The 27,797-nt window shown below is 46.7% G+C and overlaps 1 protein-coding gene across 3 annotated transcripts in view; it reads right to left on the reverse strand.

Moving 5' to 3' along the window:
* BIN3 (bridging integrator 3) overlaps window positions 1-27,797 on the reverse strand; it is a 46,524-nt gene that overhangs the window by 7,537 nt on the left and 11,190 nt on the right. For 2 of the 3 annotated variants that reach the window (XM_004442288.3, XM_087437306.1), the window contains exons 2-6: window positions 14,680-14,728; window positions 7,727-7,767; window positions 7,248-7,309; window positions 3,642-3,778; window positions 3,015-3,055 (exon numbers count right to left, since the gene is read on the reverse strand). In XM_004442288.3, the coding sequence (XP_004442345.1) occupies window positions 3,015-3,055; window positions 3,642-3,778; window positions 7,248-7,309; window positions 7,727-7,767; window positions 14,680-14,728 (330 nt within the window). Of the gene's footprint in view, window positions 1-3,014; window positions 3,056-3,641; window positions 3,779-7,247; window positions 7,310-7,726; window positions 7,768-14,679; window positions 14,729-22,700; window positions 22,724-27,797 lie in introns of those variants that run through there. The other variant, XM_087437307.1, reaches the window with a different exon arrangement.

The following is a 27,797-nucleotide window of genomic DNA, read 5'->3' on the forward strand; positions in this document are numbered from 1 at the left end:
ACCTCACAGTCAAGCGAAGAGGCCACGGAAGGCTCAGCTGGCTTAGTTCACTCTAGATGGAACACAGATCACTTACCACCTGGGTGGCTTCGGGACTCCCTAGGGGCAGGGGCAGGAGTCACGCTCTTCTCACATTAAAGTGGGGTAACTAACATCGGGCAGGGAGATCCCACAGTGTATTCTGAGGTGGCTGACAAGAGTGGGGGACAAGCACCCTATGATCCTTGACTCCAGGGTCCTCCCCCTCTGAGGCCCCACCTCCCCGTTTTCTACTTAGAAGCAACAGAACAGACTTTGCCAGCTCCACATGTCTGGCGGTATAAATACCACAGTGTTGTGCGAGGAGAGGGGATCGTCCGGCAGCAGAACCCGCCCCCCCCCCCCCCCCGCCCCCGTAAAGTGCCGGTAGCGCTTTCCTCCACCTGCAGGCCAGCGGAGGGAAGTCAGCAGGGAGGTGAGGACAAGCGTAGGCTGGTCCCCAGTGCCTGGGCCCCTCGCAGACATGCCCCTAGGACCCTACGGAGGTACCTGCTGACTTCACCTGACAAGGATAGGGGCCCAGCTCACCTGCGGGGTGAAGTCCGCACTTGTACTGGGCTGCCGCAAAGAAGCATGGCTGGAAAGCCAGCCCTCTTGTGCTCAGTTCCCTGCTTCTCCCCTGATAAACAGTAGTGAAGTGGAACACGGAAGTCCCTGAGCCAGAGTCCCAGGATAGGCTCCGACCTCCACACGCAGCTCACCTGACCATTTCAGCCCCCCGACATCTCCCTCCCCTGCTCCTGAGCACTGACTATGCCATTGCAAGAGTTCAGTCTGGCTCTTCCTTTCCATAGATGGGGAAATAGACTCAGAGGAGCGGGGACCTGGCCAAGGCCATGGGTGGGGTGGGAGCAGGCTGGGACTGCCCATCCAGCACATCCATCCAACTGCACCACCTCGGCACTTATTCTACTGGTGCCTTTTCTTGAGAATACCATCATGGCTTCCGCACCGGATCATAGGCTCCTAAAGTCTGCATTACGTCTGTCCTAAAGAAGGGAGGACAGGGCTAGGCCCACACCAGGCACTCGCCTGTCCTAAGGTTCAGCAGCAAACTGCCTCCCCTGGATGAGCGTGGGGTGAAGAGACAGTGAGAAAGGGAGGAGGGAAAGGGGGAGGGAGAAAGAGGCCGGCTGGGAGGTGGGTTGGGAGCAGCCGGCCCTGGTGGGGAATGCCTGCCATTCCTCAATCTGTGCCCACACAGCCGGGATCTTCCACCCACCAGGAAAGGGAAATTGAAAGCATCCCCATCCGACCATGTGAACGCGGCCCAGAGACTGGGGGATTAGAGGCCAAGCCCCTGGGGGAGGCTGGGGGCGGTGGGGTGGCCATGTGGCAATGTTCCTCATCAGAGGACAGGAAAGCTGCAGTTTCCTGTTTCCGGTGCTGGGGTCCCTGGGAGCTGCTCTCCTGGCAAGAGGAGGCAACGGGTGGTGCCGGTTTCATGTGGTTGGGGGAGATCACATGTCGGCAACGGGGTGCAGAGAAGCTGGCCTGGGTAGCCAGGTAGGCCTGGGGGGCTCACGCAGAGGTCAGCGGATCTGCTGCGGAGATGGTGCCCGCCCCCTCTGCCACTCACCCTCCTTCCTGGCAGGTGGTGGGCTGCTAGGGTGGTGGGAAGCAACCGGGATTTCTCTCTATGTGGCTCCAGAAGCTAGGCATCAGATTTCAAGGCCGCCTCGTTGGTTGTGAAATCGAGACGGGTGTCAGTCCCCCAGTTCTCTGAGCTGGTGTCCCCTGCCCAGCTCTGCCAGCCAGCTGTGGGTGTCCATGGCAGCCTCTGTGGCAGCCCCTGGGACCCCTGTGTGCAGGGTCTGCTCTGCCATCAATCCTTCCCACCCAGGTCTTAACCCTTGGTCCTGGAACTGGGTCAGAAAGCCACAAGCAATGGAGCTCTTTCTGACGTCTCCCTCCTGAGCCACTGGCCCCCTCAGCACCCAGCTCCTCATGTGACCCTTGGACCTGGGGCTGAGCAGGGGCTAGGAAAGAACTGGGTGCAGGGAGAAATCCCTTCCCATGCCAGGCTCAGCCTCCCTACCACGGCTGAGCCTCCGGACAGCCCCAGCTTAGAGCTCTCCCTGCCGCCCACCCCCCTTGGGCCTACACAGGCATGAAGAGCTCAACAACCCCGACACTCAGACCTGCTCTCTTCATCTCCCTCTGGGCCCCGGGCCAGGCCTAATGCTAATTAGCAGAGCCTCATTACCGGGCCGGGTGAGGCGACTGCCAGGGACCACCACAGAAGAGGTAATAAAGTGCAGCTGCCGGGCGGGAGCGGGGAGCCTTTCTAGGTCAGAGCCTGTTTGGGAGAGGCTGAGGGAAGCAGATGAAGTGATTCGGGAGCTTCAAGGCAATGCTCCTGCCTGTCCCCCTGGCCCACCCCTGAGGGGACCCAGGGAATAGGCCTGTCTGATCACTGACTAGAGCCTGTCCGACAGAAGATGAGTCTCACAGAAGAATTTCTGACCCTGACAGGTCATGAGTTAGGGGACCTTCCCAGGCGGGACCCTGCTGCTGCGCCCTTCCCCATGTGTGGCCACCCCCACATTTCAAAAGCTGAGTGCTGCAGGCAGCTGCTCTTCCAATCCGGCTGAGAGAGATGAAAGGCCTCGCTCATCTCCGCTGAGGCCTGGCCAAGATCTCTGCTAGCTTAATTCAGCAAGCTCTGGTCCCGCTGGTTTTCAATCAGGAACAAAGGGAAAAACGGCAAAATGCCCATTGGAGCACCTGCCAGCTGCCGTGGAGGGTTGGGAGTGCCCTGCCCTCAGAGGGTGTCTGGACACGGCCGGGCTCTGCAGCTACCGGAGATCACGTAGCCAGCGTCCCCACTGAGTTTCCTGTCAGCACATGCGAGGCTGGGGACAGGCTGCTAGCAATAATATTCAGTCCCCAAGTGGCCAGTTGACCTGTCTTTCCGATAAGTGCCCTGAGTCTAGTTCCCCGAGGCCTGTGGTCCCCAGACGAGCTTTACTCACTTTTTTAAGGGTTCAATCACGGTCTTTTGAATCTGGTTCACCTGTCAAAAGAAAAACCGATGACATCAAAACTGGGGGGACGTCAGACTCTTCGTAAAAGGGGAGGCCCTCAGTTCCTGAGAAGAGAAAGGAGACCTGTCAGGGGTATCCCAAGAGCCCCAGGTAGGGAGGAGACCACAGCAGGCAGGTGAGGTGGGGAACCCCTAACTCTGCAGCTAGAGTGAGGCAGAGAGAACGACCAGGAAGCCTGAAAGGTGACAAGGAGCACTGTCCTTGTCCCTGGTCAGTTCTCGTTCTGCTAGCCACAGTCTGCCAAGGCCAATAATCACCTTGCTCAGTGAAGATGCTGGCTGGGCAACTACAGATAGTTGGAGGGGCCACGGGTGGGCAGAGCTGACTGACCCAAGTCTCCCTCGTGGCCTCACAGTGAGAGACGTGAGCCCACAGGAGCCACAGGAAGCACCCAATGCTGAAGCAGGTCGGCCAGGAGAGAGCTCACAGGGCTTGGGACACATAGGCCTCAGAGAGCTGAGGGTGCCCAAAGGGAGTCAGGGTCTGTAAGGACTCCATGCGGGTGCTCCACCCAGACAGAAGCCGCGAGAAGCGGGGAACCAAGACCCCAGTCACCTTTTCCTGGTTGAAGGCGTCCATCCGCTTCATGGCTGTGTCGAGGGCTGTGACCATGTTCAGAAAGTCCTGGTCTTGCTCACAGAGGGGATTGGAGAGCAAGTCCAAGGATATCTTCACAGCAGATTTGGACATGGCTGTAAGAAGTCAAAGCTCAGTGAACCTGTGAAGGGCCTGGCTTCAAGGTCTTGTCCTCAGGACTCCCTGTCCTCCTTTGGTCCAGGGACCTGCACCTGGATGACCTCCACCCAACGGCCACAGGCCATAAAAACTACAAAGTACCAGAGAACCATAAGACATTAGTCCTCATTGTATAATATTCATGCCTGATCATCTGACGCTGTTCTGGGTAATTCTTTTGAGTGGTTTATACCTGTTGCAATGACTTAATTTTCCAAACTCTGGGTTAGAGCAGAATCATCTGTGTGGGAAGCTGTAAGAAATATAGACTTCTAGCTCCAAAGATTCTAATTCAGTAAGTCTGAAATCCAGGAATACGCATTTTTAAAAAACTCTCCAGGCGGTTGGGACGTGAAGCTTGGTTTGGGACAAGAGTAACACAGTGCTCTCCACCAGGGCTGGCCGACTTATCAAACGGGCCAGAGTCACATGTGAGGCTTTGCGGGCCGCATGGTATCTGTTACAACTACTCAACTCCGCCACAGAGGATACCTAAAGAATGGGTGTGGCTGTGTACCAACAAAACTTTATTGACAAAAATAGGCCAGATTTGGTGTAGCTAGGCAACCCTGGTTTCCATGACATACAGTAGTCAGGTCTCCAGCCTGCCTCTGCCAGAGTTTGCAGGCACCCACTGTCTTACTTAGGGCTCAAACAACCCAGGAGACATCTAGGGTAGAGGTATTTTGGTTCCATTTTATGGATGAGGCAAGTGAGGCTCAGAAGAGTTTGTAACTCCTCCAACATCAGACAGCTGCAGGTGCTGAGCTAGGACTAGACCCTGGGCACCCGCCTCCTTGGCCACTGATCTCCTGGTGATCCGGCCTGGAGAAAGCAGCGGGCAGGCTCTTCGAGGCTCTGATGAGGTGTCTGCTTACATTGTTAAAGGTCCTCTCTGAACCATTTCTCCATGGATGGAGACCGCTGCCCAACTGCAGCCTCATGTGTGTGTTTAGATGCCTGTTAGACAGATGGGGAGCCTGGAAGTCAGAGGGCAGCTCAGAGGCAGGATGGAGACCTATGAGCAGCTTTGGAGTTCTTGGTCTCGTACAAATTTTCAAGTCTCCATTATTTGCAAACAAAATTCTAGAGGAGTGAGAAGACAGGATGGAGAAGGGCCATGCTTATTCCACAGTGTCTGTATCAGTTTCAGAGTCTCAGGGGAAAACAAGGTTTTGAATGTATTTCTTACTATTTTATGTCATTGAATTTAAGATGCTATCAATTGTAAGACACACCGTTATTGTATAAACCACTAAGAAAAAAAAATGCTGCCAATTAAAGCAGAACACACTATCAAGTGTTATGGCACCCTGACTTTAGAGAGGTTAAATGTGAAAAAAGGTCTTAGAATCAAATAGATAAGGTCCGCCTCCCAGTTCAGTGCAGATGTGGCCTTGCCTCACACTCCATGCGAGGAGTGAGTGGTCCCAACCCCAGCCCTCCAGGAGGGGCTGGCCTCTACATTTTGAGTGGGGGAAACAGAAACCAGAGGGTCCCTCCTCAGCCAGGCCCCTCTGCGTGCCAGCAAAAAAGTGGATGACTGGCTGCCCAGAGCACCGTCCTGGGGTTTCTCTTGAATTTGGGAGCAAAAGGCACCCAGCAAAAGGGCAAAATATGGTAGAAGCCTGGAAATGTAAACTTCCCAGAAATGCTGAAGCAATGGAGGAAAACCCCCCTTTAAAATCTGGGAAGTGACTCTGGAAGCCTACTTAGGAGCAAACATCATGTGTAGCTTGACCGCATGATGAAACGGTCATCACAGACAGCATACTTGAAAGAATAAAAACCTGGACAAAACTGGAAATGCTTTTTATTTTTTTTAATATTTAAAATTAATATAAAATATAAATTTTATTTTTAATATTTAATTATTTAATATTCAATATTTTAATATTTTAAAAAAATATATTTTTTAATATTTAAATTTTTTTTAACATTTGAGGAAAAACCCCTGAAAAGTCAGGGGGTTGCGGGGAAGACTTTCTTCCCCATTTTCCTTTTCTTTCCTAAAGCCTTCACATCTTCATGTCTTTGTCTCTTTCTTTGCCCTAATCTTCTAAAGTCAGTTAACAGGATGTGTCCCATCAGGCAATTAGCCACTGGTGTAGCACTGGGCCTGGAATCCCCACCCGAGACATTACAGCCCTGTGAGCACAGCAGGACACTGTGGCCTCCACTCTCCTCTGGACCAGCTCACATCCCTCATTCTGCCTCTGCAGGGACAGGGGAGGGGCCTGGTCAGCCCAGCACAAACTGGGAGGCTGGCGGTCTCTGAACCTTAGAGAGAGCAAGGATCTTGGACTCCACGTGTGTCTCTGGAGCCACGATACAACCTCCAAATGTTGCACCTAGACGATCTTGTTTTGGACACAGCTTGGGATTTTAGATATAGTCCAGGCACCTTAGGAAATTCCAAGATCAGGAAAGGTATACTTTGATTCCTCTCAATTGTTTGGAGCAGTGGTTCTCAAAGTGTGGTCCCCGGACCAGCTGCATCAGCATTGCCTTCGAACTGATTAGAAACACAGACTTTCAGGCCTTGCCCAGACCTGATGAATCAGAGGCCTGGGGGGACCAGGGAATCTGTGTTGTAGCGAGCCCTCCAGTGACTCAGACACACCACCGTGTGGGGCTCTCTGCATGGACTGTGGGGCTCAGGCCTTGTCATGGGCTGAGGCGCCACTGTTTCAGGAGGGCTTTCTCTGCCCAGACTCCACTTCTGACTTGGGGCAGAGGAGGCCAGTACTCCTAGGCTCCAGGGGTCCCCAGTTTATCCTGATTTCTTTGTTGGAACACTACTCTCTCTATAGCCAGACTCCACTTCATGGATCCTTGACGTTCTACTTGCTTCCAAAGTTGCTCACTATGAAAACAACTACCTTCCCTTCATTTATGCTCTGCTGGTGCAGTTGTCTGGAGAAGTAGGAAAGAAAGGAAGCAATAGGTCATAGCATCTCCCTCACTGGAAAGGCAGTGGGAAATGACAAAGATGTAGCCCAGGTAATGCAGAACCAACAGCAAAACAAGTGACAGACGGACTCCAAAATCAGACCCTTGGCTTGCTACACACAGTCTGCAGATGCTAGGGGCCAGGAGTGAGGGGCAGTCATGTTCAGAGCCGCCCACGTCCTCTGGACCACCAGTGGCACGAAGATCTGCAGCACAGGCCTTGGGAGCCAGCACTCTGCGCAGGCAGGCAGGCAGGCAGGCAGGCCGGCCGGCCCCTGGCTGCGGTGGGGAAAAGTGGTGCGTGGTGATCTGCTAAGTGAAGCATGACCTCAAGCCACTTCTCAGGGACATGTGTCAGGCATCTGTGAGGTGCACTTACTTCAAAGCCAGCTCTAAAGTGACTGAGGGAGGAGTGCATCCCTTTCTACCCCGCCCAGTCCAGGTCAGTCAGGGGGTGGGGGACGTGCCACCTACCCAGGTCAGCATCGGTGCTCTTCTTCATGTCCTTCTGCAGCCTCTTGGTCTGCTCCTCCAGCCTGCAAGGCAGGGGCATGGGCCTGGATACATGGCATCGCTAACTTGCTTTTGGCCCCTTTCTTCTTGTCTACCTGAGTCAAGCCCAACCTGATACTCTGGAATGCCTGCCAGGAGGAGAAGGCCCCCTTCCTTCTCTATGGGGATTTTCCCACTGACTGAAGGGCTCCTACAAGCTCTGCATGAAGCCAAGCACCCAAAGGCTATGAGTTCACGACTGTCACGCAGCCATTGGTTGTGGGAGAATTTCTGGCAGGTGGTGAACTGAGCTGGCCTTGGCTCCCAGGGTGCTAACAGGGCAGATGAGCAGCCCACTCACGGGAGGTGAGCAGATGAGGCAGTTTGGGAAGTGAGACCTGGCAGAAGGCTCCTGCCCTTCTCTGACCCCCCACCCCGTCCTTCTGGGGTTTGACACTCACTGCTGGAGTTTTCCATACTCCCTTTCAAAGTCTCTCTCCACCTGTAACAAAAGAGAGAACTCAATCATCAGAGAAATGACAACACATTGGAAAAATCTGTCAGCCTCCTGAAACTCCCTCCACGCCCTCCCCCAGTCTGCAGAAAACAGCAGCGTCCAGTTCACACAAGCACCAGCAGATCCTTAATGATACGATATCCCTGTGTTCCCAAATTAATTAAGTGTTTGATTTAGGGCGAAAGACTCTCCTCCCAGATGGGCCAGCCAGGCAAGCACCAGCGGATTGTGGCTCTGTTATTCTGCCACAGGGAGCGAGGCGCTAAGCTGTGTTCCCTCTTCTCACCCTCCCCTTGTGTGGCAGGTAAGGTGCTCAGAATGTGACTGAAACCCATCCAGGGAGGCAGCAGGGCGCAGAAGAAAGTGGGCGGGTCTGGAGTTGGCACTGTCTCGGCCACTTAGCAGCTCTGAGCCGGAGCAGGTCACCTCCCCGTCACAGCCCTGGTTTCATCACAGGTCCTACCACCTGCTAAGTTCAGGGTGGATCAAGAAAGATGATATGTCCATGCTCTGTGCTCTGGGATGTACCAAACACAAATACTATTACCATGGATTCAGGCAAGGCTCTCTAAATTCTTGATTGGTTATTAGGCTTCCCCAATGCCAATATTTAAACTGGGTGGGTGTGAATCCTGAACCCAATTCTGCTGCCTAGAGGTCAAGTGAAGTCAAGAAAGTCCCTTGCAGTCCTAGGGCCTGAGTCTCCCCATCTGTAAAACGGGGCCTCAGCAATGGTCTCTCAGGGCAGCGGCCTGTCAAGTGCATGACGTCTGGGAGCCCAAAGGAGGGGACCGAGCTCAAGGCCTCTCCTTCGTTCTCTTCTGCAGGGGCAGCACCGGCTCCCTGTCTGGCTTGCTGAGCCTCTGGGCTGAGGTGCTCCGTGAAGTGACCCAGCTATCAGCCGTGGGTGCTCACTGTGTGCGTCCATGCATGATGTCTCCTCCACACCTCTAGGAGACAGGTGTGCTTGTGGCTCTCACGGCAGTGAGGAGGTCACTGGGACAGAGGTGAAGTAAGCTGTGCAAGGTGACACCACTAGTGAGTGGCAGAGCTGGCATCTGAACATAGGCAGCCTGGCTCCAAAGTCTGTGCTCTTAACCATCATTCTACCAAAAGGGAAAACAAGGGGTTTGCTGATGAACTAAAGCCATGACCGAAAAAGCTGCCTTGCTTGGCTGTTACTCCGAGAACCCTGCCGGTGAGACCCAGAGCTCCTGACTCTCACGCTTGTCACAGGGTGAAGGTCAGGGAGTGCAAATCTGCAGCGACCGTCAAAGCCCTCCTGTTCTTCACCTGCACGCCCTTCCGTCAACAAGCCCCCAGTGAAAGAGCATTCTACAAGCCCATCGACCTCACACTCCATGCTTGGGTTCAGGTAAATTCAACAGTCACGGAATGTCAGAACATTATTCAGGCCAATTATGTCACATTAAAAATGAGGATGAAGTCCAGAGAGGGAAAGTGATAGACATAAGGACACAGGGCTTGTTAGTGGCAAAGCAAGGCTAGAATTCAACTCCTAGCTCAGGTCTTTTTTTTTTTTTAAAAACTACACTCATTCATGCCACATTTATTGAGCACCTACTGAGTGCAATGCTTCTGCCAGGTGCTAGTGAATACACACTAGTGAATATAACAGCATGGGCTCTGGTGGGGGAGATAAAACAAATACGCAGACAACTGCACACTGGGGAAGACTGACAGAGGGCTGGGCAGGGAGCTACTCAGCTAAGGTCCTCAGGGCACAACAACATGTCTCCCTTGCGTGGAGATATCTCACCTTCCTCATTTGAACTGTAAAGTTTAGAAGCAGGAACACACAGTCATTTCTTTACTTTATGATCCTAGCATCTAGAACCTTACAGAAAATTGTGAAGTAAAATTCACCATTGCCCCAGCCTCCTATCCTACAATCTTTTTCCCTCTTTTTAACAGATCCACTCTTTCTCCATCCAGGAACCCAAAATTTTCATCATCGCCTTCCTTATGATCCATCAAAAGCTGCTCTTTCCTAAGAGCAACTCAAAATTCAAAATTCACTCCCACTAAAGCACATATGCCTGGTGAAAGTTGAAAGTGTTACCTAACTCAGGGGATTTGTAGTTGGACAGGAATCAAAGTCTTAGCTACAGGCCTGAAAAGCCTCTGGTGCAATTGCAGCCGGGAGATTTGTTCTGGAGCAAAGGGGCCTCGCCTGGGCCCTTCCAAGTCCGCACTGAGGTTAGTCTAGTCCTTTCTCCAACAGTGCTGTGGGAGAAGGTGGTAGAGAGGAATGAGCAAAGACAGATAAGATATGAACTCTCACACTAGCTGTGGAGCATTACAAATATGACCTAAGATTCTGAATCTCAGTTTCTTTTCTAGTAAAACGGGTTAATTTCATTTAGACTTATCCCATGTAAATTTCAGGTGGCTAACAAGGAAATGCAGGGACAGCCTCAGCTGCATCGGCTTGTTTGGAGGCTCAACAAGCAGTTTATGTAGAGCACAGAGCAAAGTGCCTGGCCCACGAATGGACGGTGTCTCCTTGTTCCTTCCTATGCACTGGGGTGGGGAGAGGACCAGAGCAGTCTGGGGGTGCAGACTGGCTTGTCACCCTTTGGCAGAGAGGACAAGCAGTACAAAGCACATGGTTAACTGACAGCTAGGAAAACCCTGATTTTGGCTAAGCCTGAATTCCTGTGCCTGGACTATATCGGGGCCTCCTTTCACTGGACATATCTCCTTTCTTACTTCGTAAGATGTGACAGCTGAGCAGAGTCTTTACATATTAAAAGTATTTTTTCCAAAGAGATGAAATTAAAATTAAGGTTGTCTTGGCCAGAATCCAGCTCTCCTGAAGATCAAGAACCCAGAGTCGGTGCTCTGGGACAGGAGGCCGAGCGCCTGCCCAGCCCCTGGAGCTGCAGCCTTGGCTTCCGGCACTCTCTTTTGCAATCCCCAAGTGTGCCGATGTGCGGGGGATGTCAGAGAACACCTGGGCTCCCTGGCGGGGGACTGCTTGGACTTGCACAGAGGGGGACTGCAGGTTTCCAACTGGGATGGATCATTCCAGTTGATGAGAAACTCGAGGTCTCACACGGGAAGCTGAGAAGTATGTCGGGAGTGGGAGCTCAATCGTCCCCTTCACACTGCTCGAGGCCGTCCGACAGCTGAAGAGAAGTTTCCCTGCTTCCGGGAGCCTCTATAGCTGAGTTGTGGCTGCTTCCATAGCTCACTGGTTCTGAGACCTCTCTCCTCTACTAGGGAGAGATTCAAGGGGACACCACGAGGATCCTAGCTCCTCAGATAATGCATAAGGAATAAAGGGACACACTGGAGTCTCATTCCAAGGGATATCCATTCTGAGGGGAAGAGCCAAACACAAAAGATCTGAACATCTTTGAATGCCTGATGCCGTTGCCAAAAGGCAACTGGACCCCAGTCAACAATGCAAGTGTAAACACATGTGCTCGACTGTTGGAGGGGCAGGGCAGGCTGGGGCAGCCTGGCGAGGTTAGCGCAGGGAGAATCAAGCACCAGACCATTGCCTTGGCTGCTCCCTGCATTCTTGAAGGCTAGGGTGGAAGTGAGGGACTGTGCTGCTCACGGCTCCAGCCTCAGTGCCTGGGTCAGGCTGGCACAGAGCGGGAGCTCAGTAGTTGTTAAATGAAGGAATGGGCTCAGTTCCCACACTCATGTTGAAGTGAGAAAGGAGACCAGCAGGCAGAGCCAGGGCTCTAAGCTGTGTCAGATCAGAGCTGAGGCAGAGGGAGCGCTCAGGGCTCTGAGAAGTCCCTCTTCAAGGGATGCTCGGGGTGGGGGGCGGGGGGGAAGCAGCTTCCCTTTGGTATGCTACAACAAGATTAAGGAATGAGCTGCGGGTCCCTCCATTCTGCACGTGAAAATCTTTCTCAAGTGAAGGCTCAACGTGGCGGGACTCTCTTCTGCCTTGACTTCATAGAGTGCCTACCTAGCTATGAATCTAAGTGTGTGCTTTCCTTTGTGTGTGAGACTCAGGGTCATCCTTGCTTCAAAGAGCTCTTCCATCCTCCCAGGTTACGGATGGAGGTGGAGCTTTTTCTCACCACACCAAGGTGCTCCAGCTACTTTATAAACTGGGGGAGTGGGAGGTGACTACGCAGAAGGCCAGGATTGGGAGGTGGGGATTTCTGTTCTTCCATTTCAGCCCCAGGGGTCAGCCCCTGCAAAAAACATGCCATTCCAGCGAAAGCCTCGACAATAACGGAATGTGCATTAATAACCTAGGCACAGGAGAACAGTGAGGGCAAACACACAATGCTTTCTTTGTGTCTGACAGTTGGGTGCCTTGAGTCAAAAACCTTCTAAAACTCCCTGAAGATAACATGAGCATTTCTTCCCATGACAGGGGTGCCACGACTTCCAATAACCCAGGCAGCCACATCTGCTCCTCTCCTTGAGTGCCTGGGCAAGAATAAGAGAGTGTGTCACCACTGGGGGCAGCTGCCTGAGATGCTGAGACAACCGCACAGCCCTGGCCTGTTTTGGGGGCCAGCAGGGGGCTTGTGGCGTGGAGAACCAGACTCTGAAGAGGCAGGATCTTGCTACATGTACTTGAGTGCCTCTGGGGAGTTGAGGAAGCAAATAACTCTATTCCAAGCTGTAACTCGGCTTTGATTCCCTGTGAGAGATCAAAGGCCCAGCCTACCATTTCATTGCAATGGGGAATCTAGCTGCTGGAGACAGGTTGAGTCCCTGGCGGTTTATAAAGAGAGGCAAATCAACCGTCTTCCTGTAACGTAGTTTATACTTACGGAGGGCTTACTACATGCCAGACACTGTGCTAAGTGCTTCAAACGCACCAGCTCATGCAAGACACATGATACGCCAATGACACAGGTACTAGGATCACCCCACTTTACAAAGGAGAAGGAGGCTCAAAGAGAGTTAGGAACTTGCCTAAGGTCACATTGGCTTGTGGCTGAGCCAGGATGGGAATCCAGGCAGGGAACCTTCCAAATCCGGCTTCTTAACCATTATCTGATGCCCAGTCTGTCTGAGGGACCTGATGCCAGAAGGTAGAGGACTACAATTCCATCCCAAATGCGACTGATGCCAGGAAGGGAAGAGGGAGGCCATGGGCCTGCAGGGGGCCATCCGCAGGTGCTGACGGTTTTCCCAGACTGTGCATCTGCCCCTCCTCTGGGGAGTCCTTGCTACTCCTCAGATGAAAAGACCCAGAGATCATTCTGGCAACAAACTCTGGCAAAGAAGCTGGAAACTGCGTTCTAGCTTATACTTTTCCATGGAGCACAAAGGCCATCTCAAATAAAGGTTGGGGCTTTAGGACGGTTTTTTGTTTGTTTTCTTTTTGTTTTTTGGTAGTGAGTATTGGGAATAAAAGTCCCTTCTCAAAACCACTTCCCTTTCAGATCTGCCCTGGATTAAACTCTGGAGACTCAAAGCCACACCTTCCCACTTCCTGTAGCTGGTTAGAGCCCAACACTTGCACGCCCAGATTCTTTGCGCTTCAGCTGAGAGCCTCCACAGATGGTCAGCCTCTGCATGGGAGGTAAACTTCGAGTCTGGCCATGGCCTGCCTCTGCTTGAAAAGAGGAGGGCTCTTTTAACGTAGACCCATTTCCTTTTAAGTAACCTAATTTTGGATTTCCCAATGATAAAGCCATTGGTCAGATGTGTGCTGAACTTCCCTTCCTGCCAAACTGAAGCAATATCTTTCCTGTAGTTCTGAGTCCTGAGCCAAGGAGGGCTGAGGTTATTAAGACAAGAACCGCCAGGGGCTGGGATGACAGTCAAGGGCCTCCAGCAGGCTGACGGTGCTGGGCTTCCGGGAGCTGTCACAATGAGAGGGGCGTTATGGTGTCCCATGTTAAAACCAAGAACCTTGCTCACATTTGTGGTGAGGGGGTTGAAGAGGCCATTCCTTACTAGAATTCCAAAACCTCGGGAGATCTCCACTGCCTGAGTGAGGCAGCATAAGGCAATGGAAAGAATACTGAACAGAGGCTCAGGCTCAAGTTCTAATTCCAGCTCTGTCTGCATTTGGTTTTCATAACCTTGGAAAGTCACTGTGACTCCATGGGCCTTGGTTTCCTCATCAGGAACAATCAGGAGGTTGGACCAGATGATCTCCAACGACTTCCAGGTCTAGCTTTCTAAGAGTCTATGATTCTCTTCCCCTCCCATTCTGGAGATACAATAGGGATATGAACTGTGGGCTCACAAAGGGGGACAGGATTCAATCACCCTCTCCCACTGAGTGACTCTGTCCTCGCTAAGAATGCATTTAGCAGTGGAGAGAAAGGGGCCTGGTCTTTCACGCAGCCTGAAGTCGCCAGAGATCAAGGCCTGGGACACGCCCTTGCAAGGGTCTATGTTTCAGGAGCCCTCTTAGGAAAGTGCACACAGCCACGCCAGATCCCAGAGATGGGCTGTTCAGAAGCAGTGTGCAGTCACATGCCACACGACGACGTTTCAGTCAACGACAGACCACATGTATGACGGTGGTCCTGTGAGATTAGTACCATAGAGCCTAGGTGTGTAGTAGGCTGTACCACCTAGGTTTGTGTAAGTACACTCTATGATGTTCATACAATGAAATCACCTGACGACACGTTTCTCAGAATATATCCCTGTCGTTAAGTGACGCATGACTGTATTCCTCCTCACCTTTGTAATCCATCTTTTCCACCTGCCCTAGGAGGTGGAGGTGCCCAGGCTGATCTGAGGGAGGAAAATGTCCCAGGACCAGAGGCCCCTGCAAGCCCCAGTCTATGTGAGGTTCCAGTGCCACATGACTGGGAATAATAAGGCCCAGGTTCTGCCTTCCCAGCCCCATGATGTGTTGAGTCAAAGTTCTGGTTCAATGTGAAGGCCATGTGAGACAGAACTGAGTCTCAGAATCAGGTTACTCACTGTTTTGGGGACTATCTGCTTCTTGGGCTGCCCAATCTTGAAAGGAATCCTACAAGAGAAAGAGACAATGAAGGATGTTAGGAGAAATGGAGAAGGATGTGGCTGAAAACAACTGATGACGTAGAGGCCATTTTCCCCCAGGAGGATAAAGAAGAGTAGCAGTGGCTTGCTGGCCAGTACAGTATCGTGTGCCCTGTGGGTCTAGGACCATCAGCAGCTCTAGGAGAGGCATCCTCTTGTGGACAGTGTCAGATGGAGGTCTTGGGCACCACCTTCTGCCCAAGGGCATCTTTTTTACTAGTAGTCTGTCATTTAAATACATTGCAAAGGTGAAGGCAGGTGAGGGGAGACACTGTATGAATAACAGTCACTATAATTCTTGTGTCTTGAGGAGCTGCAAAGTCAGAAATTACAGGCTCACTTGATAGCTATCACCTTTGAAAACATGCCTTTAAAAAACACCATAAAAACCTCTGATCAACCGTATCAGGTGCTTTACTACTGCTCTATGGAGGGACAAACTGGATCTGAAGGGCTTCTTGTATGGCTAGGGAGAGATGACAAATTGTAGGGGCATTAAGGACCAGCCAGGCTGGGTTATGTCCCAGGAGAACTGACAAAATCTAAACGCAGCTAACTCAGAGAGGAATCTGAAATCCAGCCCAAGTCTGCCTTGAACGTGCTAGGAAGCTCTGCACCTCAGGTTCCCCACTTGGAGGTGGAAGACAGCTTGGCGTGATGAAGGAAGGAAGGTCACGGTCTAGGAGTCTAGACCTGAGCATTAACCCCGCCTCCACCTCCGATGAGCAGGTTGCCCTTTGGCAGGTAATGATGGCCCTGAGACTTAATTTCCTCCTCTGTGACGTGAGAGGGTTAAACTAGGTAATTCAGAAGCTTCCTTAAGGCGCTGAAAATTCTATGATTCTACAATTCTGAAAAGAAAAGAAGTGCGGCCAGGCTAGAAGGCAAACACAGCGCATCCCAACAGTGACAGAAACGCAGGCTCCCCTCTGCCCCCAGGAGTGAGTTAAGCACCCCTGGGATCAACTCAGGGAAGAGGCTACAGCAGGAGCCCTGAGGGTACAGATTAGACCCCACTCTCACTACTCTCCTTTCCGTGCTCAGGACCCTGAGAGTCTCTTCCATTCAAACCTCCCGCTTCCACTGCTGCACCACCCCCTCCACCAGGCCCTTCCCTCCACACCACCTTCTCCCTGAGCCTGGTTTCTCTTGCCTCAAACTGACCAACACTGTTGCTAAACCCAATGGTATAATTAACCACCGATAATAACCCCAGACAACAATCTGGTTGAGATGGGCCAGCCTGAGTCACAGTGGTTTAAATTTAATTTCTGGAGGACATCCTGTTTATTGTTAACCCAGCCCCATAATTTGGGAGCGTTAACCATTTGGGGGCTGGCTGATTCACACGGCTTCTATAAACAAATAATCTCGGGCTATATAATTACCAGGGGAAAGGGAAGCTACAGAACTGAAAAAGAAAGACAAAACGAAATGGCCATTTCCCTTTCTCAGACCTAAAGAAGGAAGGTTAAGGGGAGATGAGCTCCTTAGTCCCCTCTCCCGGCCCCCAGTTACTTTTCCCAAAATCAGATTGGGTTGACTGACACAACGGTTTTGGACAGTGAATAATAGCCCTCAAGGACCATTTTGGTGACAGTAAAAATGAGGTCCTGGTGGCAGTGAGAAAAGATTGATCCTGTTCTGTATGAAGCACGTTGTGGTATTAAAAACTCTAGACCAGGAATCAGAAAACCTGGTCTCTGCCTCTGACTAGTTTTGTGATTTGATCACAATCTCTCTGGAGCTCAGTTTCTTAAACTACAAAAGAGTTGGAATAGATGGTCCTTTCAGCTTACCTAAAACTTGAATTCTAAGCTGAATTTCCATTCTAAGAACATGGGGAGTAGGATGAGAATTCTACAGAATTCTCAGAGTGGTCTTCAAAATGATTCCAACTTGGAGTCTAGTACTACAGACGAGGTGCAAAGAAATTCGGCACTTAGATTCCATTATTTGTGGTGCCACAGCCTCTCTCTACATCTTAATTTAGAATCACAGTATTTTTAGAACTGCAAGTTACCACAGAAATTTTTCCAGTTCAGCCCTCTCAGTTCGTGGATGAGAAAGCTGATCTGGAGAGGTTCAGTGACTGGCCCAGGGTCGTTCTGCTGATTCACAACAGGACCAGGAACAAGCAGTTAGGGCTGCGCCTTCCAGTCTAGTGTTCTCTCTACTACTCATAGTTCAATACTCTTTTTTTTTTTTTTTAAAGATTTTATTTATTTCCCCCCAAAGCCCCAGTAGATAGTTGTATGTCATAGCTGCACATCCTTCTAGTTGCTGTATGTGGGACTCGGCCTCAGGATGGACGGAGAAGTGGTGCCTCGATGCGCACCCGGGATCCGAACCCGGGCCACCAGCATCGCAGCGCACGCACTTAACCACCAAGCCACAGGGCCGGCCCGTTCAATACTCTTTCACACGAATTTGTTACACGTATTTGAAGGAACTAGGAAAAATCATCTGATCAAAATACCTAATCTTAAAATACTGTGGAATGTAGAAGGGGAACCTTTGTTCTTTAAGAGAATGGAAACGAAGGAGGACGCGCTATGAGGAGGAGGGAGGCTTGCGCTGAGGTGCGGGTGCTTGCTATGAGGTGTGGGTGCTTCTGCACCAGCACCTGGGATCACACACAGCTCTATCACACTCTTCCGATTATTTTCAACTGACCTCTTCAAAAGCCATCTCTGCCTGCTGGAAGAATGCCTTTTTAGGAAAAATAAACTTTTAATTTTAAAAGTTTTAGATTTACAGAACAATTGTGAAGATAGTAAATAATTTCCATATATTGCACATCCAGTTTCCTTTATTATTAACATCTTATATCAGTGTGGTACATTTGTCACAATTAATGAACCAATATTGATATATTAAAGTCTACACTTTAGGGCCGGCCCCGTGGCTTAGCGGTTAAGTGCACGCACTCCACTGCTGGCGGCCCAGGTTCGGATCCCGGTGCGCACTGATGCACCGCTTCTCCGGCCATGCTGAGGCCGCGTCCCACATACAGCAACTGGAAGGATGTGCAACTATGACACGCCACTATCTACTGGGGCTTTGGGGGAAAAAAAGGAGGAGGATTGGCAATAGATGTTAGCTCAGAGCCAGTCTTCCTCAGCAAAAAGAGGAGGATTAGCATGGATGTTAGCTCAGGGCTGATCTTCCTCACACACACACAAATAAATAAATAAAAATAAGTCTACACTTTAATCAGATTTCTTTAGTTTTTACCTAATGTCCTTTTTCAGTTCCAGGATCCTACCCAGGTTACCACATTACATTTAGTCATTAAGTCTCCTTAGACTCCTCTTGGCTGTGATATTTTCTCAGACTTTCCTTGTTTTTGATGACCTTGACAGTTTTAACGAGTGCTGGTCAGGTATTTTACAGAATCTCCCTCAGCTGGGATTTGTCTGATATTTTTCTCATGACTAGACTGGGGTTATGGGTTTTGGGGAGGAAAAGGTGAAGTGCCATTCTCACCACATCATATTCAGGGTCCGAGCTATCAACATGACTTATTACTGTTGATATCCACCTTGGTCACCTGGCTGCAGCAGTGTTTCTCAGGTGTCTTCACTATACAGTGACTCCCTGCCCCCCCCCACACCCCTCTTTGGGAGGAAGCCACTATGCACGGCCCACACTTCAGGAGCCAGGAGTTACACTCTACCTCTTCGAGGGCAGAGTATTTGCATAAATTACTTAGAATTCTTTGGAATTCTTGGAATTCTACATGGGATATTCCTATTCTCCCCCATTTATTTATTCATTCAATCATTTATATCACTATGGACTCATAGGTATTTATTTTATACTTTGGTCAACACTACTTTATTTTGTTGCTCAAACTGTTCCAGCGTTGGCCACTGGGAGCTCTTTCAGCTGGGAGATCTGGGCCAGCCACTGAACCTCTCCAGATCAGCTTTCTCATCCACGAACTGAGAGGGCTGAACTGGAAAAATTTCTATGGTAACTGTGTCCTTCTGACACACCCACATCTGTGTGTGTGTGTGTGTGTGTTTTGTTTGGTACTTCCTTACTTTCTGGACTAGGAGATGCTCTAGGCTTATCTTGTACCCAGCCCTAGGATTGGTTGAGGAACTTCTTAAATCAGCAGTCAGTGCCTCTATAATATGGTCTCAACCTTCCTTCCAGTCTTCTTTCCCTTTCACCCAATATAACTACCCTGATTCAGCCAAGTGGCTGTTCATTAACCCCCAAAATCCAGACTCCTTATAACTTCCTGTCCCCAACTGGGACATTTTTGAGTGCAAAAATGTCATTAATAATGTCATCAGGACAATAGGCATAAAACTTGGACTGACCACGGCAACTAGGACATACGGCCACCCCACCCATATGGAATGCTTTCCCTTCTCCCAGCTTAATCAAAGCTGTTCTCAAGTCCAAAATCTTGCTTACATTCTTCTAAAAGTCTCAGAATTTATTTGGCATTTTAAAATATTTTACCTTTTACAGTTACTTACAGTTTATCCCTTTAAAAAGTAAAACATGCTAATCAGAGAAAACTTGTACTTTATAAAGTACAAAAGAGACAGAGAAGAGAGAGAGAGAAAAGAAGGAGGAAAAAAACCCAAAACAGCCCACAGTTTCATACCTAAAAGATAAGCAAAATCAATGTTTTGGTGTTAATTATCTAGATTTTTTTTTTTTTTTGGTGAGGAAGATTGGCCCTGAGCTAACATCTGTGCCAGTCTTCCTCTATTTGTATGTGGGATGCCACCACAACATGAGTTGATGAGTGGTGCGTAGGTCCATGCCTGGGATCCGAACCCACGAACCCTGGGTTGCCAAAGCAGAGAGGGCGAACTTAACCACTACGCCACCAGCCCAGCCCCTGGTGTTAATTATATTTTAAAAATCAGCAGAAAGAAAAAAACTGAAGCAAATATACCAAATGTTCGTAGTGGTTAATTCTGGATGGTGAGAATATGATTACTGTTTTCTTCTTTGCACTTTCCATGTTTTTCAAGTAAACTAAAAAAATCCCTTAAATTTTCTTCTTGACTACAAAAATAACACCTGATCAGTGTCAAAAACTTGGAAAACATGGAAAAAGATAAAGGACAAACACACACAAAATCCCAAAGAAAAATAAACAGTAATCCTCTGAATCTCAGTGTGTACATCCGTATATGTACATGTGTATATATGCATATTTACATAACGTTTAAAAAATAAAGGAAACATATATTATGAATGTTTTTATATGCCAATACATAGTTTTCATCAGCCTGACTTCTAAGAGCTACCTAGTATTTCATTGTACACTTTGCCACTAGTTTTATTACTGTAACCCACATCACTTACTGGTGGTTAATTCAACAGTTTCAAAATTTTCTTCTATTATTATTATTTTTTTAATTATTATTATTTTTTTTGTGAGGAAGATCAGCCCTGAGCTAACTCTGATACCAATCCTCCTCCTTTGTTGCTGAGGAAGATTGGCCCTGAGCTAACATCCGTGCCCATCTTCCTCTCCTTTATATGGGACGCCACCACAGCATGGCTCAACAAGCAGTGCGTCGGTGCGCGCCTGGGATCCGAACCAGCGAACCCCGGGCCGCCGCAGTGGAGCCCGCGCACTTAACCGCTTGCGCCATGGGGCCGGCCCCTCTTCTATTATTAAAAAAAACTCTAATAGCTAAATCTTTGTGCACATCTAGGATTAGTCACATAGGATAATTCTTAGAATTGGAATTGCTAGGTCAAAGGATATATACACGTTCAAGGCTTTGACACATTTGCCTAATTGCCCTAGAGGGACCGACTGAAACAGTTTACATGTTTTAAAAGACTGAAATAGTTTACATTTTACCACCAGCCCTTTGCCCTGCATATCAGTGTTTTTTCCTGGCTTAGTGTTTGCTTTTCCCTTTTGTACACGTGTGTTTAATGTACAGAAGCTTTTGATTAGCATGCAGTCAAATCTACGAAGTCTATCTTTATCCTTTACGATTTCTTCTTTTGGTTCATTCTGAGAAAGCCCTTCCCTCTCCACCCCAACATATAAAAATTCACCTATATTTATTACTGATTCCCTTTTATTAATCTAAGTTTTACTTTTATCAAAGTTATACCTGTGCGTAGCTTAATAAGGCAACAAGGTTTGTTAAGTAAAACTTAGATTCTAGGCCCCAGTCTCATTTGCCTGAGATAAGCACTTTCTGCTCCGCTGCTTGTACTGCTCTCTCTTGATCGTTAGGTGTTAGGAACTAGCGGTTGACTTTTTGTTTTGGAAGAGGAAGATTCAACGAGACCAACAAACCTCTTTTGGGCTTCCTCCCCTAATACACAAAGACACGTCTGCAACTCCTCCTCTTAATATAGTTCTGTTGTGATTTGGTTAGATCAACGCTAAGTAAACTATTAGAAACACAACGTGATTTATTTTCCTTCCTGCATGTGGCAGCCAGCAGATTGCTCAGCCTCAGCCAAGCCTTCAGAAGAATCGCAACCTCTAGAGTTCCCAAGACAACCCTCCCAGCTAAGACTAAGTTGTGGGGTAATTTGTTACACAGCAGTACATAACTAACACCGCATAATTTTTTGCTTTCCCTACAATGAATAATTGTCACTTTTCTTTCATTTGCTTAATTTTCTATGTACTTATCCCTCATTCCATCTCAGTAGTCTAAATGTACTCTAAATACATTCACTCATATCAGGTACTCTACCATTGTCACTTCCTGAAGCAGTCTCTCCTGGAGCCTTTTGATCTGCTCCAGTCTGGTGGCCTCCACTCCTGGTGACAGCTAGGACCCTGGGCTCTCCCTTCCCTATCCTCACAGGGATTCCTTTCGCCTCTCTCCTAGGATTTTTTCCACCTGGATTCCCTGTCCTCTTTCTTGGTTTACTCCTCATTTGGGTGGAGAAAAAGTGTGTGGGAGATAAGTTTTGAGACTTTGCATAACCAAAACCCTTTTTATTCTACCCTCACACTAGTTAGTTTGTCTGGGTATAGAATTACAGGCTGGACATATTTTCCTTCAGAATCTCAAAGGCATTGATTCACTGGCTTCTAATTTCCCAGTACTGCTGTGATGGTGAAGTCTAAAGCTGTCCTTTGGATGTGATCTGTTTTTTAATTTTTTTATGCAAGCTTACAGGATCTTATGTTTGTCCTCAGTGGTGTAAAATTTCACAACCATGTACCTGTGGGTCTAATTGCATCCATTGTGCTGGCTGGACTCTTTTAGTCAGCAATTTATAATCTTTAGTTCTGGGATTAAAAAACACTTTGTTGTTGTTGATTTCTTCCCCCTTATTTTCTGTTTCTTATTTCTGAAATTCTTCTAATTCCAACGCTGATCCTCCTTGGCTGATCCTCTCATTTCTCTACTTTTCCATTTTTCCTTATCTTCTAATACTTCTAAAGAGTTTTTCATTTCTGCTATCATATTTTTAATTTCTGAGAGCTCTTTTTAATTTTCAGGATGTCCTTTTTATTTTTATGATATCCTGTTTTTATTTCATAGATGTTTCATCTCTCTGAGGATCTTAATGATAACTTTAAAAAAGTATCTTCTTCCTTAATAGTCTCAGTTTCCCTTCAATTGCTTTTTTTCCTGTTTTGGTCTCTATTTTTCATACTAAATGCTTCCCTTGGATGTGTGGTAATTCTTGGTTGCCTGCTCACACATATGACTGGGGACAAAAAAAACTGACTAGAAGCTGTGAGTAAATGGATAATGTCTGTCTACTGTGTAGGATGATCTGGCTGAGCACTTTGGTGGGGAATCCCTGATGTCAGTATCTAATCTTTTCTCCTAGGCAGGTAAGATTCCCTAGAGAAGATTCTTTCATGCTCTTGCCTTGGGAGTAAAGGCCCAGCTCAGCGCCTAGGAGCTCAGTGAATAGACAAGGTCGTGTGTGTGCTGGGGAGAGGGAAGGGGTGTGTCAGCACCCACATGCATTCATTCACACCATCCTCCGGAGTCCTTCTGGGAGTCCTACTCTCAGCTTGAGGTGCTGGAGGTGGGTCTGGGTTTTGTGGGCCTGAAGCTCGTACAACTTTGCATGCCCTTTTAAAGAAAACAAATACAAAATTATAAATACAAAAATAGGCATGAAAGTGAATATTTATTTAGACAGAGAAAAGAGCATAACAAATTACAAGTTACAAAAGCTGACAAATAACCTGAACATCAGAAAATCAAGAATAACCTAATATTTTTATTAATCATCTGCCTGACATACCTCTATATTTATTTTCCTACATTTTTTGGCTACATAGTCTATGATTGCCTCTTCATGTGACATAGAGTTGGTAACATCATTTTCTTAGAGAGAAAAGAAGATAATTCAGCCTTTCCTCTAGTATGGTTGATTGAAATTTGTTTTCTATCACTGACAGTTTAGAAAAGACTTTTTTCAGCTTACTGGTAATATATAAATTTTAGGATTGTTGTAAAACTTAGGAAAATCTCATGTTTCTTTCATAAATAAGCTATAAAATTTCAGGGCACATTTCAAGTTTTTGTGTACAATGACTAATCTTAAATGCTCTCCAAATGAATGAGAGTCACTGGTTTGTCACTGATGTCCTTGTAGGAGGGCATATCATGAGTTTTATGTTATCTTCGTCATGTCTGTCATGTTGAATCCACCAGAAATTTATTTATTTATTTATTTATTTATTTTTTTGCAGTAACATTGGTTTATTGCAGTAACATTGGTTTATAACACTGTAAAAATTTCAGGTGTACATCACTGTACTTCTATTTCTGCATAGATTACATCATGTTCACCACCAAAATACTAATTACAACCCATCACCACACACATGTACCGAATTATCCCTTTCACCCTCCTCCCTCCCCCCTTCCCCTCTGGTAACCACCAATCCAATCTCTGTCCCTATGTGTTTGTTTATTGTTGTTATCTACTACTACTTAATGAAGGAAATCATACGGTATTTGACCTTCTCCCTCTGACTTATTTCACTTTGCATTATACCCTCAATGTCCATCCATGTTGTCACAAATGGCTGGTAAATCCACCAGAAATTTAAATGTTTTATCAATGTGTTCATATGATTTGCTCCTCCTCTACATTAACTGGATTATCAAACAATCAACACTTGATCTCATTCTCATAATGAACCACTAGCTTTTGGTACAATTTGAAAATGTTCCACTATATTTTACTTGATTTTAGAATAATATCTATTGATTTAATTGCTAACCTTTGCCACTTTTGTTTTGTGTTCCATTATTTTTTATCCAAATTTTCCCTTAGTTTTTATTTATTTAATTAATTAATTATTTTGTGAGGAAGATCAGCCCTGAGCTCACATCTGTCGCCAATCCTCCTCTTTCTGCTGAGGAAGACTGGCCCTGGGCTAACATCCGTGCCCATCTTCCTCCACTTTCTATGGGATGTGCCACAGCATGGCTTGACAAACCATGGTTGGTGCGCACCTGGAACCCGAATCCCAGGCTGCCGCAGCGGAGCACACGCACTTAACTGCTGTGCCACTGGGCCAGCCCCTTTCCCTTAGTTTTTAAACAAATTTAAAGATGACCAAAAGAGGTACCCTTCATATACCTTAGGAATCCGTAATTTCTCATCTGTTTTATTAAAGTTTTCCAAAAATGTCTTTACAAATTGCAGTTAAAAGAGCTTACTCCCAGTTCAACCACCACCCCCAGATCTAGTCTCAAAAAGGCCCAGGCTCCTCCAAAGCTGTCTGACATGTGGGGTACTAGAAAGAAGACAAAGGAGGAAGCGAAGGCAGAGGTTTTCTTAACCGAGTGCAGTATAAATACGTTTTTGAAGTTTACAAAAACGCAGGATTATGTGAACACATGGCTAGGGTTCCTTCCAGGGCCTTGGACAGTGTCCATGCAAGCGAGGGGCCCTGCAGCTTAAGCTTTATGAGTCTCACCAGTAAACCCACCTTTGTGTGCCCCAGTATAGAAACTCCCTGTTTCATGCTGTCCGGGGCGGGAGGGCCCTTCATTCTTCTGGCAGGACAGGCTCCTGGTGAAATGGAGCTGGGGGGAGATGGCAGGGCTCACAGCTTACTCATAAACAGCTTTCAAGCAGTCCTCCGGATCTGAGCGCTCAGCTTCACTCCACTTCTAGAGGCACTAGTGCCACCAGTTCCTGAACCTTTGAGGATTCTGTGATGTAAGCCGGGCTGGCTCTTGGTTTTCCTAAATGCCAGCTGAGGATCTGGATTTCTTGGAACTGCTAAGTCAGTTACCTCATGCACTTGCATTCCAATTCCCAAATGTTGCTCATGTCTTTTCTATTCTCCTTGAATCTGTAGATTTATGCCTTAAAAAATCACTTTACTATGTTTTCGTGGGATTTGTGAGGAAAATAAATTAGATGTATGTATTCAATTTGTTATCTTTACTCAGAACCTGGTTTATTTATTAACTTTTAAATAACAGCTTTATTGAGATATAATTCACATACCATAACACTCATCATTTTAAAATGTACAATTTGGTTGCTTTTAGTATATTCAGAGAGTTGTGCAACTATCACCATTATCTAATTTCAGAACATTTTCATCACCCAAGAAAAAACCTCCATATCTATTAGCAGCCACTCCCTATTTCTCCCCTGCACTCAGGTCCCTGGCAACCATTAATCTACTTTCTGTCTCTATGAATTTGCCTATTCTGCACACTTCATATGCCTTATTTTTTTATCACTGAATAACTTTCCATTGCATGGATATACCACATTTACTTTATCCATTCATCAGGTGATAGACATTTGGGTTGTTTCCACTTTTTGAATTACGAATTATGAATTCCACTTTATGAATTAGGAATAAAGCTGCTATGAACATTCCTGTATAGGTTTTAAAATTTTTTTGTGTGTGTGTGTGTGTGAGGAAGATTAGCCCTGAGCTAACATCCACGCCAATCCTCCTCTTTTTGCTGAGGAAGACTGGCCCTGGGCTAACATCTGTGCCCACCTTCCCCCACTTTATATGGGACGCCACCACAGCATGGCCTGACAAGTGGTGCATCGGTGTGCGCCCGGGATCTGAACCCGCGCCACCAGCAGCGGAGCGCACGCACTTAACCACTATGCCATGGGGCCGGTCCCCTGTATAGGTTTTTGTGTGGATGTATGTTTTCCTTTCTCTTGGGTACATACCTAGGAGTGAAATTGCTGGGCCATGTGGTAAGTCTATGTTTAACCTTTTGAGGAACTGCCAGACTGTTTTCCAAAATGGCTGCACCGTTTTACATTCCCGCCAGCAGCTTACAAGGGTTGCAACTCCTCCACCTCCTCACCAACACTTGTCATTGTCTGTTTTTTTAATTTTAGCCATTCTAGTGGGAATGAGGGCTATTTCACTGTGGCTTTAATTTGCATTTCTCTAATGACTAATGATGTTGAGCATCTTTTCATGTGCTTCTTGGTCATTTGTATGTCTTTTTTGGAGAAACATCTGTTCAAATCCTTTGCCTATTTTAAAAATGGGTTGTCTTTTTTTATTGTTGAGTTGTAAGAGTTCCTCATAAATTCTGGGTTCAATTTGCTAATCAGATATATGATTTGCAAATATTTTCTCTCATCTGTGAGTTGTTTTTTCACTTTCTTAATGGTGTCCTTTGAAGCACAAAAGTTTTAGATTTTGAAGAAGCTGAATCTATTTTTTCTTTTGTTGTTTGTGCTTTGGTATCATTTCTAAGAATTCTTTGCCAAATCCAAGGTCATGAAGACTCACCTCTACGTTTTCTTCTTAGAGTTTTAGAGTTTTATCTCCTACATTTAGGTTTTTGATCCATTTTGAATTAATTTTTATATACAGTGTGAGGTAAGGGTCCTACTTCATTCTTTTGCATGTGGGTATCCAGTTATCCCAGCATTGTCTGTCGAAAAGACTATTCCTTCCCCACTGAACTGTCTTGGCATCTTGGCGTCAATTGACCATAATTGTAAAGGCTTATTTCTGGACTCTCAAGTCTATTCCGTTGATCTACATGTTTATCTTTATTGCCAGTACCACACTGTCTTAATTACTGTAGCTCTGTAGTAAGTCTTCAGATTGGGAAGTGTGAGTCCTCCAACTTGGTTCTTTGTCAAGATTGTTTTGACTATTCTGTGTGTCTTGTGCTTCCATATGAATTTTAGCAGTTTATTTTTTATATTTAAATCTTTACTCCATTCAGAGTTTGAGTGTATGGCTAGCCAGTTGTTTTAACTGGCTTTTAAAAATTTTTTAAATTTTCTATCTTTTAAAAATAATTTAAAAATTTTTTTAAATTTTAAAAATAATCTATCATTGAAAAATCATTTTTTCAGTGTTAAATACTTCTATTCCATACCATGGACCTGCCTACTCTTCTGCCAATAACATAGATTTAATTGTTCAGGTTTATAACAGCTCTTAATACCTAGTAAAGCAAATTCCTTCTCATTACATTTCTTTTTCAGGTAATTTCTTGGCTTTTTAATTTGTTTTAATATTTAAGATGAACTTCCAAATCATCTGCTGTGCCCCCCAACCCCCCAAATCAGGATATTAATGATTGAAAATGCATTATATTTATAGATTAACTTTTGAAGAACCTACATCTTTACAAATATTAGGCTTGCTCATTCAGGGCCATAATATTTCTTTCCATTCATTCAAGTCTTTTTATTATGTCCTTTAGGCTTAAAAGCTTTTTTCATATATGTCCTCTACATTAACTTTGTTAAATAATAAGATCCTAAGGTAATACTTACATGTGAAATTTTTCGTTCTACACATGTATTAGGTGCATTCCTTGGAATTTTATATTTTTGCTTATACTGTAAATGGAATTCTCTTTTTCGTTTTATCTTCCTGGTACACAATAAAGCTATTGGGTGTTACATATTTACCCTGAAACTAGTTACCACACCTACATACTTAACCTATATAGCTCAAGAAATTCAGCTGGAAAAAAAAAAAAATAAAAAGAATTGGGTTTTCAAAATAGATAGTCATACCATTTGAAAATGATAAAATTTCCCTTTTCTTTCCCAATATTTTATACCTCTTTCTT

The sequence above is a fragment of the Ceratotherium simum genome, chromosome 12 (genome assembly GCF_057802395.1).
Source record: "Ceratotherium simum simum isolate JZ-2026a chromosome 12, ASM5780239v1, whole genome shotgun sequence".
Classification (NCBI taxonomy): domain Eukaryota; kingdom Metazoa; phylum Chordata; class Mammalia; order Perissodactyla; family Rhinocerotidae; genus Ceratotherium; species Ceratotherium simum.